Source organism: Orbicella franksi, chromosome 6, assembly GCF_964199315.1.
Source record: "Orbicella franksi chromosome 6, jaOrbFran1.1, whole genome shotgun sequence".
Classification (NCBI taxonomy): Eukaryota; Metazoa; Cnidaria; class Anthozoa; order Scleractinia; family Merulinidae; genus Orbicella; species Orbicella franksi.
Genome location: NC_138150.1, coordinates 26,849,098 through 26,869,844, shown reverse-complemented (window position 1 = coordinate 26,869,844; position 20,747 = coordinate 26,849,098). Strand labels below are relative to the sequence as shown.

At 40.6% G+C, this 20,747-nt stretch overlaps 1 protein-coding gene across 2 annotated transcripts in view; it reads left to right on the top strand.

The window, feature by feature from the left end:
• The window catches only part of LOC145489109 (integrator complex subunit 1-like), a 36,392-nt gene that overhangs the window by 11,201 nt on the left and 4,444 nt on the right, over positions 1-20,747 (top strand). The window contains exons 16-49 of one of the 2 annotated variants that reach the window (XM_081468015.1): positions 108-204; positions 433-524; positions 917-977; positions 1,411-1,486; positions 2,874-2,998; positions 3,902-4,031; positions 4,750-4,920; positions 5,651-5,794; positions 6,164-6,397; positions 7,046-7,150; positions 7,543-7,695; positions 8,281-8,407; positions 9,001-9,159; positions 9,276-9,348; positions 10,242-10,315; positions 10,821-10,922; positions 11,487-11,577; positions 11,875-11,923; positions 12,310-12,375; positions 12,744-12,830; positions 13,153-13,248; positions 13,327-13,402; positions 13,855-13,923; positions 14,646-14,777; positions 15,022-15,484; positions 15,892-16,003; positions 16,270-16,381; positions 16,460-16,526; positions 17,593-17,715; positions 18,308-18,437; positions 18,929-19,062; positions 19,379-19,523; positions 19,908-19,961; positions 20,386-20,513. In XM_081468015.1, the coding sequence (XP_081324141.1) occupies positions 108-204; positions 433-524; positions 917-977; positions 1,411-1,486; positions 2,874-2,998; positions 3,902-4,031; positions 4,750-4,920; positions 5,651-5,794; positions 6,164-6,397; positions 7,046-7,150; positions 7,543-7,695; positions 8,281-8,407; positions 9,001-9,159; positions 9,276-9,348; positions 10,242-10,315; positions 10,821-10,922; positions 11,487-11,577; positions 11,875-11,923; positions 12,310-12,375; positions 12,744-12,830; positions 13,153-13,248; positions 13,327-13,402; positions 13,855-13,923; positions 14,646-14,777; positions 15,022-15,484; positions 15,892-16,003; positions 16,270-16,381; positions 16,460-16,526; positions 17,593-17,715; positions 18,308-18,437; positions 18,929-19,062; positions 19,379-19,523; positions 19,908-19,961; positions 20,386-20,513 (4,057 nt within the window). The remainder of the gene's footprint in view (positions 1-107; positions 205-432; positions 525-916; positions 978-1,410; positions 1,487-2,873; positions 2,999-3,901; positions 4,032-4,749; positions 4,921-5,650; positions 5,795-6,163; positions 6,398-7,045; positions 7,151-7,542; positions 7,696-8,280; positions 8,408-9,000; positions 9,160-9,275; positions 9,349-10,241; positions 10,316-10,820; positions 10,923-11,486; positions 11,578-11,874; positions 11,924-12,309; positions 12,376-12,743; positions 12,831-13,152; positions 13,249-13,326; positions 13,403-13,854; positions 13,924-14,645; positions 14,778-15,021; positions 15,485-15,891; positions 16,004-16,269; positions 16,382-16,459; positions 16,527-17,592; positions 17,716-18,307; positions 18,438-18,928; positions 19,063-19,378; positions 19,524-19,907; positions 19,962-20,385; positions 20,514-20,747) is intronic. The other variant, XM_081468016.1, reaches the window with a different exon arrangement.

Genomic DNA, 20,747 nt, shown 5'->3' with positions numbered 1-20,747 from the left:
CAGAAAATACATGTACCTCCTATTCTACAAGTAAAAAGTTTCTCAAGTTCAATAATGGATTTCCACTTGATAACAATGCAGCTAATATTTAGCCTGCTGTTCAACAGGAGACTCTTCTCTTTCAGTGAATCGTTTGGAGCTCTTGGATGCTGTTCTCAACCTGTGTGCTTATCACCATCCTAAGGACATCATCCTGCCTACAGGGTACGTACTAATTAATAATTGAAACACACAACAGAGTCACATACGTGGGCGATATTTTCATTTAACAGGTGATGATGATTTTCATCTTCTAATATTTTGTGGGATGATATTTACAGATGCTGTATTCTTATCCTTTCGTCAGTTAGAAGCCAAGATAACATTTCAATCCTATACTTTAAAGCAAATCAGTGCTGCCTTAGCAAGCCAGATGCATGTTTGTTTCTACAGATACACTGCTCCAAAATTGGCAATTGCTAATCTGTACTGGAAAGGTTGGATTTTACTTGCTGTAGTCGCATCTTTAAACCCATCTTCAATTGGTAAGTCTAGATTAACTTGCTCTGTTTTAGTCTTAATGTAACAAAATGCTACTTGCAGACTTGCTAAAGTAGGCTGTAACTTTATGTATAGTGCATGCATTAGGCACTTTGCAAAAATGGTGGTGCTATTTGAATAGCAGTACTTATAAAACCCATGTGAAAAATCCTTTGTCTGGAAACATCAGCTCAAGGCTTAGGCTGGCTTAGGCTGATGAAGTTTTGTTATTCAAGTTTAGGTGGTATTTTTGCAAAGTGTCTATTGAAAACAATATGGATGTATCTAAAATATAATAGTCTAGTGATGGTTAATATATCACTCAACTTTTTGGTGGCTGACACCAAGTCTTTTCCTTGCATGTTTGTCCAACCGTGTTGTTTGTTTCTTTTCACAGGCCAATCCGGCTGGGATAATTTTCCAATGTTGAAATGTCTCATGGAAATGCTCATGACAAAGTAAGACACCTTACCTTTGCAAATTTGCTTAATTAGATATCAGCAAATTGTCGAGTCATCATGTCATCATGGAACTCTTTTCCCCCTCAGTCTTTAGTCTTTTCGATTGAGAAGATATATCAAATACTCAAGACAGTGTTTGACCGCATTTTCAAACGCCTCGAAGTTCGTCAAAAATACTCCGCTGCGCGTGGTTTTGTCAACCCCCTTCTCGGTGTTTGGAAATGTGATCAAACGCGGTCTTTTGTGTTTGATGTATTTCTAGTGATATAGACTAGACCAAAAAACTCCTACAATGTACAAATGGAGAAAACCAGTTGAGTTTTTTTTATGAGGAAGGGGAAACATCAATCCCGTCTTTAAAGGTGCAACCCCCCAATGCGATTATGTGAGGACTGAAATAAATTTTGCGTTCTTTGTGCTTTGTACATAGCAACTTTACGTTTCCACCACCAACTGCTGCAGTGACGAGTGAGGAGAAAGATGAGATGCTCGCTCAAGAGTTGCAGGTAAGCGCTGAACAGTACTGTACACCTTCGTAAAATGATAGCAATTTGGTAGTAATTCTCAAAGGAGCTCAGTCACGGTATTTTGGCCATGTACAAAGTCACCTTTTCATTGAAGGAAACTTGAAAACAGTAGTTGACTAAGAAAGAAAAACACCAAAGAGATAATGATAAACCAAAAAGGAACAATTAGGATGGTTAAGGACGGAGAAGATTACCAGGGCTTGCAAATGACAAACTTGAAAAATTATTGCTAAACTTTTCAAGATGTGCAAACTGTGACGTAGCTCCTAAAGATCAGATTTATTCTGCTATGAAAAGATGAATACTGCACTACATGTACATATTCGTATTCCCGGTATAGGACTGGAACTAGCTTGCAAGTGAGGCTTATGCAGGGAGTCTTTTCAAATGCAAACGACTTTCATCTCTTTTTAATGACATTCCCCCGCATGAGCCTCCATTCCAAGCTAGTTCCAGTCCATTACCGAGAATACGAATATGGCCTATTAATTGAGTGGAATTCAAAGAAATAAACAGTAGATTTTTACGCAACTGTGAGGGTTTTTTTCAGGATAAAATGGCAGAGAATTTTGGAGTTGTATTTTGAATGAATTTCACTGGACAGATTTCCTTTTGAACTCAATGCAGCCTAGAATTCGGATAATTATGGACCTACTGAAAGTAATGAAAACAAAAATTTTATGAAAGTAATGGTTTCCTGAAAGTTGTTAGTAGTGGTTCCGTTTGCCTGCTGAATCCAAAAGGCATAGTTAATAAATAGGTCCCTACTTTCAGAATTTTACAGAAATTCAGGGCCGTAGCCAAAAAGTAGATATGACTGAGACAACGTCCATGAAAATAAAGAGGCAATGTCCATGGTTCAATTCTCTTCCTACGTATTTAGGGTGGTTTTGTAATATATCAAACACAAGAGACAGTGTTTCATCGGGATATCCAAACACCGAGAAGAGAGTTGAAAATACGACGCGCAGCCGAGTATTTTTGACGAAATTCGAGGTATTTGGATAGCTGATGAAATACTGTCTCGGGTGTTTGATATATCTTCTCAATCGAAACAAAAACTAAGGAATAAACGGAGAAGTAAAATTGTCAAAATCTATGCTAATTGAGACCGGGTATCCAAACCTCGTTCACGGTTGTGATTTTCTTTCTTTTAACCTGATGAATTATTAATGAGTTTGAGAAAATGACTACAAACAACACAAACGAAAAAAAACTTACTGTGGCGTGTGCCTCGGTTTGCCTATTACTAGCTACTATCCTGAAATGGTAGAATCAGATAATACAAATTTAGTTTTGAATGAATGTGCGAGGGTCATATTTGTGATAAAATAATAAAATCCTTACTCGTTGGTATGTGTTTCAGCTGGCACAAGCTGAGAAGGAAGAGATCCTATTATTTGAATCACACCTGGCAGCAGCCACGACTAAAGTGACTATCACAGAAAGTAATAGTTTGTTGCTGAGTCAGCTGATTAGCATGGATCCTGTGTAAGTACAATATCAGTGCTTGCTAATGCTTAGTTCACACTAGCGACAACGTAACGACATAAGGACAACGATGTAAGAAGGACGTTGTGTTGTTATGTTTGCAGTGTGAACATGCTAACATAACGACCTAATGGCAACAAAACAGCATGAACATAAGGACATAAAGAACAAAAAAGAGATCTTTTCCTTGTGTCAATATTTCGATGTTCACATCACCGACATAAGCGATGTTGTCTGTATCTAGTTATATCGTTATATCGCTAGTGTGAACCAGGCCTAAGTGATTGAGCTGTTCATTGTAGGTCGTAAATGGTAAATTTTCCTGCTGGCTCTTACTCAGTTTTTCAGACATAAAGGCACTTGACAAATTAACTTCATGTAATGACTGACAAACCTGTCTGCCCTCACCCACCCACCCACCCCCCCCCCCGCCACAATTTACAAGTCCTGGCTAAACTGGAAGTAAGAAGTGTTAAGGTTTGTAGAAGGAGGAGGGAGGGGGGGGGGGGGCGGACAATAAGAGAGTCGAGAGACAGCTTGTGCGATGAATGGACGATACAATAAATGGAACCCATGTACAGTGTACGAGTGTAATTACCCGCCGGGCCGTATAAGTTGGACGAAAGCTCTTAATTAATTCACCATCGCTTAATTTTGTAATCTCCTCCTAAATGCTTCGCATTGATCAGATTTGACTGGTGTAATCCTTTTTTTTCCACCATATTTGCGCTTTTCTCAAAACTGCGATGGGGAAAAACGAAAAGAACAAAACGTTAGGAAATCTGTTAGCTACTCTTTGCGCGCTTTATGAATAACATTAGCACGGCAAGATGTTATTTGAACATTGATTGCTATCATGTGCATGCAGTTTAAACTTGTCAGAACATTTATCTTTCTTTTCAGTGGACCTGCACGTCGTCCCCCTCAGAATGTTATCGATCAGCTGAAAGCAACAAACAAGACTCTCAAACTGGGCCAGATGCTTTGCCGCAGCCGCTCACCTGACTTCCTGTTGGAAATCATCCAGAGGCAGGTAATAAAGGACGCATGAACCATACTTTGTGTTTGTGTAAGATTACAAGAGGGTCTCAATGAGGTAAAACCGTTAGCCGTAAAACGGGCCAAAACTTATCCGTGAAACATTTAACCACTAACCGTGAGAAACATTAAAGGTGGTCTCAAGATCTCTTGTCAAGACTTTTTTGTGTCTTTTTTTTTGTGGCTTGTAACCTAAAGCAGTCTGTAATTCGTATGATAATACCTTTTTTTCCGGCCTGGAATGGTCCTAGAATTTAAAAATGTTGTACAGTAATCAAAATGAATTTTGAACTCTTTTAGGCAATGGAATACCGCGATAATGGCAATAACTGTATACAGTACTAGTGCTGTATACTGCAGTACTAGGACTACTGGCCATTTGTGATTAAAGAACAAAATTAATCATAAAATTTTGCAGCCAGCATTAACATTAGCATTAACAGTTTCATTGCAACTGAAAGCAGTGACAAAGTTTACAAATGTTTACGAGATCTTTCATAGTCGGGCCCACTTCCTTTCCAATTCTGGGTGTCCGCTTAACGGGAGCTTGAAAACAAAGGAACGTCTAAATTGTAAGACCTTTGAATGGGTGTTAAACGGGATTTTGTGAAGGTGACCGAAAGAAGAGCTGTCCGCTTACGAGAGTGTCTGTTAAGAGAGCTTCCATTCTATTCTTCCTAATATGCTTCGCTTTTTTTTTTTTTTTTTTTCAGGGTGCATCCCAAAGTATGCCATGGCTAGCGGAGCTTGTTCAGTCTTCTGAAGGATCACTAGACGTCCTACCAGTACAATGCCTGTGTGAATTTCTGTTGCTGGAAAAAACTGCTGACAGCGTCAAGGAAGAGGGTGAAGGATCCTCCAAGGAGCTACAAGATAAAAGAGTTGTGAGTGACTGTTTTTGATCATGATTTTTAACAAAAACAACAACAATCTTTATTCGTTCTCTTTTAATTGAATACATGGCGACGAAACATTTTTATACAACAATTTGGATTACCAGTTGACTACCAAGCTTTGATAGTCCTTTAAGCAAAATGTTGGGGCTAGTTATCAAGTGTTTTGTTACACCTTCCACCTCAAAAATAAAACAAACTGCCAAAAAATTACTTGCTTGACGCCGGCTGGCACACAAATTTGCCGCAGTTTCAAGGTGCACGACCTGATCACGTGCGAGTCGAAAGTTCAAGTTGTCGTTTTCCTAGGGAGTTAGTGAGCTTTGACCCACAACACGTGACACATTCTCCTCCAAGCAGAAAAATTATTTGAGTTGGGAGGTGTAATAAAGATCTTTGATCGTTTAGTGTATATGGAGGTACAGTTCATATGTTTCCACAGCGTTTAATCGTGCTGCGTACATGTAGTTCCTGCCCCATTTTTCCCGCCAAAGCGACCGTTTAACTTCTCAAATTTCCGAGAACCTCCAATTTCAAAAAGTCGCTAAAAAGGTAAACTTGCGCGGCGCATATGCAGAGAAGGTATATTTTCATCTGCTTTTTTTAGAATGTTTTCTTACAAAAGACTGGGACATTTTTCTTCAAGCTCTTACGAATTTCGTTTGATCACTGCAATACACACGGTCGCCAAAAGCATAACAAAACTGTGATTTTTGTTCAGGACATACAGCGGCATGTTCTGGGACGACTGAGATCACTGTTGTTTGGCAATGAAGCTGACGCGGAGTCTACAGGAGAAGTGTTGGAGTACTTCATGAGAAGATTGTCCTCTGTACAAACAGCAGAGAGAGATTCAGCTGTTAAGGTACATTGTAATAATGCCCTTGAGCGGGAAAGATAAACCGAATCGTGCGATGTGATTGGCTATCCGAGCGGGATTACCCGCTGGGTCCTGCAAGAAATCAGTGTTAAAAATCCTTTTTTGACCAAGCATGTTCAGTCAAGATGACTGGATTTTTGCCTCGTTCGTTTTTAGCGTGTTTTTGAACCTCGACTCTGTCTCTGTCCATAAAGACACACGCACAAAAAAAAGAACTTGGCCAATATCGATCCATCTTGACTGAACGAGGTTGGTCAATTTATACAATTGCCATTTTGCATTTAATTAAGTTCTTTTGCCATCTAAATGGTTAGTGTGAGCACATGTGAAAAATCTATTCAACCATTCTCCAAGGGCCTAGAACTAGTGCTATCCCAAGAGGCAGTTCAAGTGGATGGTCATGTGACCGTGGTGTGTGAAGAGGAGTTGGAGGGCAGTGCCATGGTAACCACTATGGAAGAACTGTTCTCTCCAACATTCCCGGCAGGCAGCACAGTCTCCAAGACTTTCAAGTGGCTGTTGGTGAGCTTGCCAAGCTTGCCTCACTTTGATGCTGTGAGAGCGACTTGTTGCTTTGCCTTGAGGCAGGTGAGTCTATATTGTAGGGTTGCCACAGGCCAGGAAATGGTCAGGGAGAAACAAATTCTTCAAGGTCAAGGAAAAGTCAGGGAATTTTATTTTGAGGCAGGGAAATTGACATTTTAAAGAAAATTTAGGGGAATTGTTTTGATATTATAAATCAGTGATAAAAACGAGCGATGTTTCGACCTCTCCAAGGTCATTGTCAAGTTCAAGTAAACTATAACATAGCATACAAATATAAAACTCAGGGGAAAATGAAACAATTTGTAACACCACCGCAGACTGTAAGAAATACATCGCATCACTGTTTTGCTTAATGAGAAGATAAATTTGTTGAAAACTGACCTGTTTTCAATATGCGGTTGGAAAAGACGGCTGTAAGGACAGACAGGGGGCCGCTACTATATCTGACAATTTATATTTATCTGGTTAGGGAAATTTTGTTTTTAATTTATCAGGGAAATTTCAGGGGAAAAGCAGGGAATTTTGAAAAGTGATGTCTGAGGCAACCATATATTGGGAATTAAATCTGGCTGAGGATACGTTGAATGCAAGGGGGGATTGACAAATTCGCTACAGTACAATTGATGACAACCGTTCAGAAGTGATAAAGAGAACCTGACAAGCCTAACTGTTTTGTGTCTTATTTCAAAGTCATGCCAAGTTGAGATCGTGCCTGAGAGAGCACAAGCTTATCTGATGTTCCTGGCTGATCACGCTACTGACAGTGGCGAAGAAGAGTTTTTAGCCACAGTCATTGTGAGTATACAGCGATCGTTGTTGACATCAATGTCCACAGTTTTCCCCATTAAGGTCACCGTATACCTGTAGAGGTGTCTCACATATAAGCGATGTAGCGCGCCCGGTTTAAACTGTAGATACTTAAACCCCTGTATCAAATAAAAGCTTACAGAGCTGGCTATCAAACTTTATAATCCATCAAATATTTTCGCTCGCGCATGATTGGTCTAAACACGTCACGTGTAGAAAGATAGAAAAATGCCAAAGAGATAATAACAAACCATTAAGGAACAAGGATGGTTAAGGATGGAGAAGATTAACAAGGATTGCAAACGACGAACTTGTAAAATTTAGGTTAAACTTTTCAAGATGCGCAAACCGTGACGTTCCTCCTTTAACATTCTCCCCAGGACGTGGCACAGTTGATTATAGAGCGGCCCACCATCATGGCACCAGTTCTAGACAAAGGGCTGACTGGACAGGAAACTTATCAAGCGTTACTGAGACTGTACACTATCGCTTTACAACAAGCTATTGATATGCAGGAAGGAAACTTCTCCTGGGTGAGTCTGCATACACAGAGGGTCTCATTTAGTACAGATAGAGTTGGTTTTTCTGTAAAATGAGACACAGCTGTAAACTATTACTATTTTGTTAGTATGAAGACATTATTGATCATCGCAGTTATACACACAACTTAAGCAGTGGTGACATTAAAGCCTGAAAGAAAATTCAGGCCTGAACGGGATTCGAACCCATGACCTCTGCGATACCGCTTCAGTGCTCTGCCAACTGAGCTATCAAGCCATCTGGGAGCTGTTCACTTTGTGAGTTCGTATTATACCCGTAGTTGGTGAAGAATACAAGAGAATATATGAAAGATCATATATTTGAACTGAGGAGAAAGATATGAAGACATGATTGAAATCGCAGTTATGCACACAATTTAAGTAGATGGGAAAAAATTCAGGCCTGTACGGGATTCGAACCCACGACCTCAGCAATACCGGCCCTGGAAAATAGGGGAAAGAACAGCTACTCTAGGTACGGAAGAGGGTGAGGGAAAAAGGGAAGTATGAATAAAGAAAAACTGTTCTCGTTCTAGATTATGTTATTCAATATTTTTGTCTGTTTTTTCACACATGTAGCAGGAGACACAAGACCAATTATTTGTACAGTGGTCTAAAGACACGGAGTATGCTGGGAAGGCGGCCACTTTGCACGTGTTGGTCATTCACGCCATGATTGTGTTACTGACTTACGGGGAACCGCAAGGTCAGTCAATAATGCTGTTATATCAAGCAACTGATCCATAACAGCAGTACCACATGAGTCATCAATATATAAACAATAGCCTCCATTTGGCGTGAAAATATGCTCGGATCTTTGTCCGCGGACATTATCTGTTCCAAGAAGCGAATAGTTTTCCCAGAGCGTACCTGAAAATTGGGGAATGTTGCTCGGACATTCCCTATTTTCAGCTGGGACATATTCAGTCACGTGACGCGCTTAGACCTATCGCGCACGAACAAAATTATTTGATGGATTATGTGACGATGGATTGTGTGACATTATCACGATAAATTACGAACATACATGAGGACTAAAGGAATCCATAGTTATGTCGCCTAAAACAAAAGAGGATTTAACTGAGGTCACAGATTCACCGCATTTGAGCCTAGCAGACTAAATTCTTTTGAATTTAGACCCTCTGACGTTCTTATATAATGAATCAATTTGAATCGAGGCATCCTTTTCTATGAGCATAGTACCTTCAGTGGTTCAGTAAATCATACGTTTAAGCGTAGAAGAACTACATTTATTCATTATTTTTACCTCGTGCTAAGTTGAAATTTCTGTGGTCGCAGGAGATACTGGTCTGTACACTGCTCTTTTGAACGCCTGGTGCCCTGAGCAAGGACAAGTGAAGGTGTACCTGACAGATACCGGGGAGGAAGCCATATTGCTGCAAGAGTGGCTCAGACTGCGCATGATCAGGTCCCAGGTCTCCAGAGTGGTGGATGCTGGTAAGTAGCTTTGTAGTAGCAGGACACCGACACCGCGCCACACAACAACTTGTCGGTTTATCAATATTTTTTGTGCAGCTGTCATCGCCTAACTTCTTTTAACTTCTTTTTTGCAGCTTTGAATGACTTGATGCCGTCGCAGCTTGTGTTGTTTGCTCAGTCGTTTGGAATTCCAGTGAACAGTATGAGGTAAGAAATTCTTAATTTTCGTTGCAGTTTAAATTGTCTGACCTCGATCTTGCCTCGCGTACAATAACGAGCGTACGAAGATACATGTAATTTGATATTGTCTGAAGAACCAGACAAAGATGAACTAGAAACGATATCCTGTACGACTAGCAACAATTTAGAAACTACAAATTTGACAATACAAAAAATCTACAATCCACAAATAAACAAGAAATAATGTATAAAAAGTCGTCACTAAATCTTCCGCGGCAACATTTTTTCCGACTTCTGCTGTGAATAAATTACTTTACTTCTCAGTACTATTATGTCGTCGGTAGTTACTATTTTCCCAAAGCTAAGAAGCGACCTCCCAAAATGTCGAGACTAGTTGGTTGCTTACGGGAGGTGATCGCTTACGAAAACTTAGACCATATTGAGTCAAAATTTTGCCTCATTTAAGACTGACAGAGTGCAGTGTATGTGCATTTTGTATTTAAATCTGTAAATGTTTATGCATGTGAAAAGTCAATTTGAGAAAAAAATCCAGTACTTCCCATTGATAATTTCTCTTGAACAAGCCAGGAATGCGATAATGTTATCCAATTTCCGCTTTTTTTCTGTCAAGTTGTCGCTCACGGGAAGTTAAAAACAAAAGAAAATTTCAGACTTTTAGCTCTAAACGTGGTCGCGGTCGTTTACGAGAGGTGATCACTCACAAGCGGTTCCAAATATAGTGATTTGACTTGAAATCGTTTGGTATTTGGGAAAACTGGTCGCTGAGGGGAGGTGGTCGCCACTTGAGGTTCAACTGGATGTAAATTCCCCCTCCCCCCCCCCCCCCCCCCACCACCTCCTCTACGCTCTAGTACATTGTGTATGCCTGCTTACCATTGGGACTTGATTTCCCATTTTAGCAAACTTCTCCAACAGTTGGACAAAGCTTCGCAAGAGGACCCGGTGGGGATAGAGGAGGCTGTGTTGGATAAAGGTTGGGAAATATAATTTGAGTTTGCGGCTTTTGGTCTCTACGTATACAGTAGTTCAAAACTGAGCTGTACGGCTGACAGTTTATCTTACTTTTGTACTGGCTGCCGCCATACAAAGCGCAAAAGCAATATTTCACTGACTGCCTGTGTCTAAAAAACCCGCACTTGATTATAAGTCTATTTATTAAATGGCTAGCTCTGTGAGCGGACAAGATGAACCGAATCCTGCGCTGGGATTGGCTACCCGAGCGGGCAAGATGGCGCTATCTTGCCCGCTAGGGATTACCCGCTGTGTCCCGCAAGAAGATGATGTTCTTTTTCCACATAATAAATCCTTTATTGACCAAGTTTGTTTCGTCAGAATGGTTCGATATTGTCCTCGTTCTTTTTTTTTTTGCGTGTTTATGGACATCGACGGAGTCGAGGTCCATAAACACGCACAATAAAACTTGGACAATTGGCCTCACACTTGGTCAATAAACCCTGCATGTCGATGTTGTTTACCAGGTTACATGGTACAGCTTGTTGAAGTTCAACAGCTTCGTGGTGCTAAGGGAGGAGACTTGTTCTGCTGTTTACTGACCGAGGAACCACCAGAAAAGAAAGACGGTAAGCGATATATCATCAACATACACTTTCTCCTTACAGGTCTCTATACATTTCTTATAATGTTGGTTTAGAGAGTTGCTGGTTGGGAAGGGGTCGCTCTTTAAGAAGCGCAGGTCATCAGCAACAGCTCTGCAATCTCCGGCGATTCTGTCACATTCATCACCTGCATACGGCAACGAAGTTAAAGCAAATAATAAACAAATAAATTACAATATTAAGAGAGGAAGCCACATTAGCTTTAGCTGGTTTGCATACAGGTCCCCTATCCTGGTCGATTTGGAATCTGGAGATGTTGGTTTTTGTGGAGGGAGGAAAACTGGAGAACTCGGAGAAAAACCCTCGCAGCAAGGCAAGAACCAAAAATAAACTCAACCCACATATGGCACCCGGCCGGAACCCAACCCGTGCCATATTGGTGAGAGGCCAGCGTTCTCGCCACTGCGCCATCCCTGTTATTTAAATCTTTGACCAAACTTGTTTACATTTTAGGTGTGGGTTTAGCTTTGTACAGTCACTACTTGTTCTTACAGGTTGTTAAGAACATGTTTCATTTTTCATGTACAGGCTCTAATTTGGCAGTTCTTGATGGCGGTATCACGCCCTTACCTTTAGCTACTATGCCACAGTTGTCTCGTCTTCATGAGGAATCAATGAGGTTTGACTTCGTCCATTTTTTTAATTCTATAAAAGACTTGATTCTTTTAAGAGACAAAGTTTCATTTGCAAAACTAAACGCTTTATAACTGTTTTGAAATCCGCGTGTTACATTGAGGCGGTAAAAAAAATATATCAAACGGTGTTTAATTTTTGGTCTAAACTAGAAGAAATCTTTCACCTTGTCCAGTTCGCCTTAATAATAATGTATGTTTCCAAAGAGCTTGCCATAGTCTGGTCTTTTCTGTATGTAAAGCTTTTGTGCGGAAGTAACACAATCTCATTCGTTGTGTGTTAGTGTCGACCATTCGGAAACAAATGAACAGATGTGTGCTGCGACATTTGAGGTAAGAAGATGCAAGGCAGTTTAAATGTATTTTCTCGGTAAATTGTTTTGTTGAATAAATGCGGGAATTTAGGCCGATACGCCATGTTCTTTAATAAAATTTGTCGCGAAATCAGTAGTAGTAGGCATCCGTTCGACAACTACCATAACTGGATAAACATGCTGAAAGTTCGCGAGGTATAGCGGGATCTGCCTATCAAACAAGAGGAAAACACTTTCGGGTTGACCCAGATTTGAGCTGCTTCAAATTCGGTCAGAGCGCATGACAGTCAATAAAAGCTTTAGGAATAAGAGAACCTAGTGGCCAGCTATTAAGATACAGTTGTGTAAACTTTCAAGGGACGGAGAGAGTCGATGCGAGTTCACTTTTGACGTGTACTTTTGCAGATTTTCCTGTCACCCGATTCTGTTGCGGCAGATGATCAGAGAAGCATTGAGACTCGTGTACAAAAGGTGAGAATAGTTTAGGTTAGCCTGGGATGCCTGGTTCTTACGTTTTACGATGAAAGATTCATTTAGATTTCAAAATGGCAAAGAGGGACTTATTACAATGTTAGAAATGAACTTTGGTCTCAGTAGCATGCTTAAACTGAAACTGGAATTTTCTACTTGGACCAGTGTGCGAAAATTGAGGTTAAAAATTGAGCGATATATTTCCTTTATGACCATAAATGTAAATATGTTTATACAGCTTTTGGGAAGAGTTTTCAAACAGCCATATGAGCGCCTGTTTTGAATGCCACGTGTTAAAATAGCTTCATGTTGAACGTTGTAGAGTTACCTCTTTGTTGAAACTATTTTGTAATTTTTGTCTCCTGCAGGCTTTAACAAAGGAAGTGATCAATGCAAACAGCGGTCAGGTTCCACAGAATTCACTGGCAGAACATATCATGCAAAAGTTCAATGAGGTATTTCATGTTGTCTGTTGGTGGCCATTTTTGAGTTGTTTATGCTGTTCTCTCAGTGAAAGCCTTGTATCGTGTGTCTTATTTTCCCGCGCTTTTCACCGGTGACACGTTCGTCATGTTGTTGTCCGGCGTCACGTTCATCACGTATTTTCCCACGCTCTCCAGCGCCTGCGCCTTGTACTTACAGTGTCTTTTCCCGCTCTTTCCATCGGTTTCGTATTTTCCCGCGCTTTCTATCGCTTCCCATTACAATCATTTGCTTAAGCTCTCATTGCTGTCACTTGCTGCAGTTTTTTTACAGGCATGGTCATTCTCTTTACAGGTATTAGATTCCAAAGACAGTCAAAGGTTACTAGATGGGATGTTCAACAAGACTGCTCTTTCCTGTTCTCTTTTAAGACTTCTTAGGTCCAGACAGGTACATTGGGTCTATCTTTCTGTAGCTGTGATTCTCGTTGCCACTATATAATACATGTTTTTTATTGTTGATTTGCAGATGGCACTGCAAAGGAAAGGAATAGACTGCGGTTTTGTCAACACCATCAGTAAACTTCCCAGCCACCATGTTAAAGGTGCGTCAGTTTTGCTAGCTTTTATAGTGCAGGAACTCTCACGGCGGAAATCCTGAACTATTGTTAATAAAATGTTTAACCCTTTTGCCCCGCAGCGACTGCAGACCCCGAAGGTCAATGTGTAACAGTTAGATTATTCGCTCTCAATTTCTATTGCGTGAAGTTGACGAGGGCATCGCCAGAGTCAAATATCACGTATAGGAATCGAGAGCGAATAATCTAGTTGTTTTAGTATAATTCTATCTAGTCGTTCAAAACTTTAGCTAAATCCACTTCGCGGACACTTCGAAAACGGAAAGAAGTGGCCGCCATTTTGTGAACGACCGCACACTGCTAGGCTACTCACTATTTACAACAGAATAGATAGTGAGTAGCGTAGCCAATAAGAGAACGGAATTCATAATAAAACGCTAGTAGATTGTAAATACTAGTGCTTTGCTTTCTCCATGTAGGTGGACCATTAAGTGTTACTATTTCGCAGTACAAGAAGCAACTGGGAATAACCGAAAAGGTACAACCAGGTAAGATAAAGAAGAGCGTGCAAGTTCGTTTCCTAATATAAGTACTGTCCGTATTCTTGCTGAAGTTATCCAAATAGATATCAAACATTTCCAAATAGATTTCCGACATTTGCGTACGCACAAGAGCAAATTTCCAACAATGAAATTTTTGTTGTTCTGTCGTACCCAAAGCATAAATGAGCAGTCTTTCAAAGAAATTTAGCAAATGAATGTGAACTTCGTGTATCATCCTCATTTCCAAGGGACCCTTCCACACTACGCCACAGAAATTTAAAAACGCATCAATCACCGGTCATTTTGGATTTGTGTTTGAGGAAACCTCTGTCAGGGAAATCACATGACTATAATGACGTCATCGTTTTCGAAAAGCTTCGTTTTCAAAATGTTTTCCGTCCACATGAAAACGAAAAACCGGCGTTTTCAAATTCCTCCGGTTTCAAGAACGTTTTCGAAAAGCTCCGTTTTCGTGACGGATTTATGTGGACGGAAGGCCTAATCGGAGAAATAAAGCTGCGTTTTCAAATTCCTCCGGTGTAGTTGTGGACGGAGCGTTATGGGTTTCTGCCATTTGTCAAGTGCTGTTCTAGAAAAGCAACTGGTTGTTAAATTTTTTTCATGTAGCTATCTGCTTTTAAGCTTCCAAAAACTACCTAATGCTGAAAACAAGGCGAAAATGGTCTTGTCAAGTTACTGCTGTTGTTTCTTGTTTGCATTTATTTCAGCCGGCAATATCCTGGAGCAGTTAGCGTCGGATGAGTGTGCAGATTATGTTTCTCTGGTGAGAACATTTCTGTCGGCATGTAAAGACGGCGCGGTGAAACCGGAATGTATCACTGTGGAAGTCGCAGTAAAAGGTTAGCAGCGTCCTAATTGAGAAAATATCCCGTACTTTGATGAATTAGCTTGATTGAATGAAGATGATTTCGAGCTCAACATAAATCGGCACACTACAAATGGCTTTGTGCATGGTGTTGAACGCTCTCTTTGCTACAAATTCACCTACTTGTGCACGTAGATTTATATATGGAGAGAAAATTATCTGGACAATTCTTTTTCAAGCTTTCTTGCATGGTTTAATATTCTTTTCTTTCCAATTAGCTTGTCTGAAACTCAAAAAGGCAAACTCTCCTCTCTTTGAGGACTTTATCAAGGCCATCATCACAACTCTTATCTCTGCAAGAAGCAGGATAGATTCTGAATCGGCTACGGCGGTATGGACACCTCAGCAGTCTCTCCCCTTGAAGACATGCTCAGAAATCCTCGTTCAATTGTTGAAAGAGTTTGAAGGCGTGGATCTGTCACGTGATAACTTGGTCAGCGGTCTCTTAGTAGACTGGTACGAGATCCTGGACCCGGAGGTTGTTCAAGTCCATCCTCTATTGCAGCGGCAGCTTTTGTTTCAGGACAGAGTGAGCATGCCCAGTTGGGATAGGTCGCTGACTAGTCACGAAGAGCGCTCACCGTCCACTTATCTGCTGGGCTCGTTGACGCATCAGGCACGCTGGGAAACGCTGCAGGACTGTCTGGATTGGCTGTTGGGACATGACAGAGAAGAAAACAGGTAGAAACTAGAACAACCAAAACTAGAACAGGAAATCATGCAGCAATAAATTTTCTTCCGTGAGGTACTAATGCTCTTTATTGACATTTTTTTACTTCCTTGAGTTCATTGAGATCCAGTTGATGTAATTTTGAAACGACAGTAAGCCTAAAATGTTGTTAGTAATTTTGTAATGTAATGGAATGCGTGGGATTATTTGCGAAAATCAATTGGCATTTGATTGCATGGCAAATGATTCTGGTTAGCTTAAAAGATGGCAGCTTTGCTCTGGTTTGGGAACAGCTGACTGTTGTCTTTCCAGTTTGCATGCTAAACTATTCCGCCACCTTGTTCATTAAACAACTGCTTCTTTATTCTCAACTTAATTAATTCATTTTGTTGTTTATTTGGTTTTTTCTTCTCATAAGACTTGATCCGACTGCAGCTTTGGACTTTGTGTGGACTTGTTTTCACAGTCCAAGACTTTGGCAAGGCAGAGATCAAAAGTCCACTGCTGTGGGCAGCCAAGGAACTAATTCTGTAAGTCACACATGGTTTAACGTTTTAGGTCCAACTTAATAGATCTTTCCGGAACGTTACCTTTGATTGTTTGTTGTTTAGTTTATATATTATTGTATGTTTTTTGTACATCACTCCCTCGGTTTATTAGCCTGTGAACAGGCTTCCTTGTAGGACTTCGGACGAAAGACAAAAATCGAAAAGCGCCGGTTACATCCCACTAGAAAGGCTGTTCAAAGCTGGGTTTATTTTCTCTCTCTCTCTCTCTCTCTCTCTCTCTCTTGCAGGCGGTGTATGAAAAACCAGTCCTTGATTTGAGTCCTACACAGGTCTCCTCTTTGACCGGTTTCATTCTGTCGGAGCTTTCTTCTCGTGTCGCGGAATGGTGCCAAAGAAAAGGTAAGCCGTAAAATTGCACCGTTTTACGACCAAAACTGCCAGAGAATTTGTATCTATCTTTTATGTGTTCCCGTTTAGGTCCCAATTATCAGCGTTTTCTTGAAGAGATGAAAGATGGAAGTTTAAGTGCATCTGAGGAAGTGAGGTAGGAGTATTTGACGGTTTAATTAACTATTACTTCCCCGTTTTGATCAATAAAATCTTCTCAATTTAGGTTGTGACAATTGAAGGTACATCACTAAGTATTTATAATTGACGATTTCCTTTAGTCTAATCACCTACCTGTTTCAAAATGTTTTTTAATGTTTGATGTTTTGATTTTGTAGAGAAAAATTCGATGTTGATCACTCTTGTGAATTATTGCTTTTTTCATAGCTCCTTCTTTAACGTATTCGTTCATTCTTGTCCAATTTTCCCGGCAACTTGTCTCAGTTTTCTCGGAAACGGCGATTCACATTACAAGAGTCATGCGTGACGTTGTGTGACAAGCCGGTCTACTGACAAATTCGTTGTGAGATGATTTCCCGCAATCGTCGCAGAAAGTGTACATTATGTAACGCACGTGGCTGTTGCGTGACGTGAACGCTACTGCTTTTGTACCGTGAAGATCGCCGAGAAGGTGATACGTTATGCTTGGGAAAATGCCAATTTCATTACGGAGCGTTGCACTCGAAATAAGCGTTGTTTTTCATCTGTACCCGTGGAGCATATAAAGCAGAAGGGAATTTTCACTGCAACCACTGTGGCAAAATAGGCCACGCACCGTGTTTGCCCGTTGTACGGCACGTTACAAGATGCAATACATTTAATACATTTTTTTATGATAATTAATTGTATGGCTAGCTCCGTGAGATGAACCGAATCCTGCGCTGTCATTGGCCACACAAGCGGGCAAGATAGCGCAATCTTGCCCGCACGGGACTACCCGCTGTTTCCCGCAAGAAAATAGTGTTCAATTTTTCCATATAATAGACCTAAAGGGCGTATAATTAGCTTACTATATTTTGCCCTTTCCACCTACTTTTCACTGCACTTGTTTTATTTACATTATTGTATTCATGACGTCAAGTGGAGAAATAAAAAACAAAAAATACAAAAATACAATAGACTCTGTCTCGGTCCATAAACCCGCGAAAAAAGAACTTGGCCGATATCCAGCCATCTTGACCGAACAAGCTTGGTCAATAACGCATATTTATTCATTGTTTCAGGGAGGATGTGGAGCAATTTGCTTCCAAAGTACTCGGAAGAAGACTGGAGCTGATCACTGTCTGTTGTCATGGTGATAGGAAGAGGTTTCAATCTGTGGTTAGCTGCGCTTTGAACAACACCAGGTAATCGTTTGCTACTGGAAGGATAAGGAGATTCAGCATGAACCATGACTCGTTCAATGTTGATACAAACGTTCAGCTCAGTGAGCTCTACAGCTCTTTGAAAATAAATGATCTTTGCGATTCTGTAGCTGAAAAAAAGAATTCATGCTACAAAACTCAGGGTATGTTGCAACTCAACCTCGTTCCCAGGGTCTCTTATCTTCTTGTCATACCTCTCTCGCTCCGGTAGGGTGGTTAGATAGAGACCCTGGGAACGAGGTTAGCTACAACTAGCATACACACGCAACGCTGGGTCAGGAGATAGCTCTCACAAGGTGATGTTCGTATGAATGGCTTGATACCCTCAGAGGGAACAATAGGACAAACAACAGAAACAACGCTCCTAGCCCAAAAACAATAACAGCTGCTACGCTATGACGATATATAGAACTACAAACTTTCGAAAGCTGCTACAGTTCCGACGGCATTTAGACTAGAAAATGTTACGTTTTATTCTTTGGTCTTCATACTCGTTTATTGTCCTGACTTTTCTATTAGACTCTATGTTTAATATTCTTCTTTACTTAACTTATCTTTATTATTCCCTTGCTAGGTGGTCCAAGTGGTTAACAGCTCAGTTTCTTGTTCAACTTTACCTCGCCCAGCCAAAAGTGATGCGCTCTATTGAGGACTTCCGGTCCCTCACCACTTCCGGTGCCATCAGTCAATCAACCCGTTGTCAGGTCTGTACAGTTGTTGTGTATTTGCGGCAGTCTACTGTCAATCTTTCATTACTTGCGCTTAACGATTAAAGGAGTGAAATTGACTTTGTTTTGCTTTTACTTCAAATGATGTCTCCAAAGCAGTTTGTTAACTAGCCCACCCTTTTGTGAACGATAACGGAATTTCACTGCGCCAGGCATACTATTCACTCACAGAACACTCAAAAAGTACTTATTTACTGACTGTCATTCGATCAAATACTTATTGACTGACTTGGTGTGGCAGCACACTGCAACATATTCTTACCTATTCTTCTCCTTGTAGGTCGATGCACCATGCTCTAAATCTGAATGTTTTCACACCCGTACGGCATGTCGCTGCTCTTCCCTTCCCTCCTGTCTCCTCCCGTCCCAGTTCAGTCAACACCTAGTTTTTTACTATTACAAAAACTAACGTCAAGTATCAGGCTGGGCTACTGTGACTCAGTAGTGACTTTGTAATTTCATTTCAGTTGGATGTCCTGTGTCACCGTGTATTGACAAGCCTGGCTGAATCTAGGCCAGGTAAGGAGTATGAAGACCGAGCCTACAACACTAGTCTGCTGCTGAAAAAGCTGGCTTGTCAACATCCCATGCTGCTACTCAGGTAAATATCACTGATACTGCACAGAGGACAGGTTTGTGTAGCACGCATCACTGATACTACGGCACGGTCCGTAGGTTTTTCTCAGGTAAATACCACTGATGATGCTACACAAACAGGTTTGTCGGAAAAATACCAGTTATACTGCACAAACAACAGATTAGTTATCACCGGTACTGAATAAACAACAGATCTGTCTGGTTAATATCACTGCTACTGCACAATTTACAGGCTTGCCAGTGAAACAATGTAAGCAGTTTCGTTGTTACAATAAACTGTGTACCAGTATTCAAAGGCCCTTTTTTGTGTCCTTTTCCAGGCACCTGGCCATGATAGCTGCACAGCTAAGAGGCCGAGTGCACCTCAAGTCCAAAGAGTTTGCCAATCAGCAACATATTCTTGTCTTCTCGCACATATTGGGTGTGTTGGATCTTCTAAGACCACATATCTTCAGACGGGACAAGGTGTGCGGTTTGGTCTTGTTATATAACAAACTCCGTCTTACCGGGGGAAGTAAACGGTTTTCCAGCTCTGTAGCTTGACGCGTAAAATTTTCTAATCAGCATTGACTTTTATCGACAGCGAATTCATGGTTAACTAGAAATAGGTGTTTTACTGACTTAACCTCCGACGAAGGACATTATTTTCTTTTTGTATTATTCGTTCGTTTGTTTGTTTGATTTTTTTTTTCGTCTGTTTGTCTTTTTTTTACAAAATATGATCGCCCGTGTTAGGTTTTTAAGCCGAGCAGTTTACGGGCTTATATTATTACATAGTTACTTATCTGTGCAAACTTACTAACTGTGTTTTAGAGCTGGCGCATCCTAACAGTGTTTCCTTTTCAACAGTTCATCCAAGAGGGTTTGCGGAACACCTTGGATGCTTACTTTGGTCTTATTCAGGTAAGAAGGACAGCTATTATAATAGTGGTAGTATAGTTCAAAGTGTTCTAAGGAGCAGCTTACAGTGTATCATTTCATCATTTTGTTGGATGCCCAATAGTAATGGTTTCATCTCGTGAAAAAGTTCTGAACAAATGACTGAAACATTTTAGGAAGATAAATGAAGGCGAGTAATGGAAATGGCTTACAACTCAGTATAGACAGGAGCTTTCAGTTTAGATGGTATTCTTTGAAATTTATGCAATATCTTGTTGTAGCCAGGATTTCTTTGACAAATATACTTTCTTTCCTTTTTGAAGGAACATGCTTCAAAATATTTGGTCCAATTTAATTTTAACGCGTAACTGTAACACTGGTCCTCAAAATGACATCAAAATGTTAATTTTATTCGCTTCCTTATCTTGTCTTATTTATTCTCTCCCAGGCTGAATGTCTTCGTTTCAAAGAGCTAGCTAGCGTTGTTACAAAGCTGATGCCATTTCTTCATCATTTTTGTGCTGAAAGCCCTGGCCAAGCGTTCTCCGCTCTCCACAAGAGAGGTCCTTTGTTTCAGTAAGTAACAAGAACAAGCAACTGAAAATTCAAACAAATCGTCCAAATTGAGAGAGACTGCAATCTCGGTGCGCTTGTGAAGGTTTAAAGGAACATGTCCGATTCTCTTCCGTGAGAATAATCTGAGCCCCGCGGGGTTTCGTCAGAGACGGAGGTAGGTATGGACGTCATGCTGACGAAACAACTATCGGTTTGTTCACGATTGTTCAATCCAAACAAGAATCGGGAACTCTT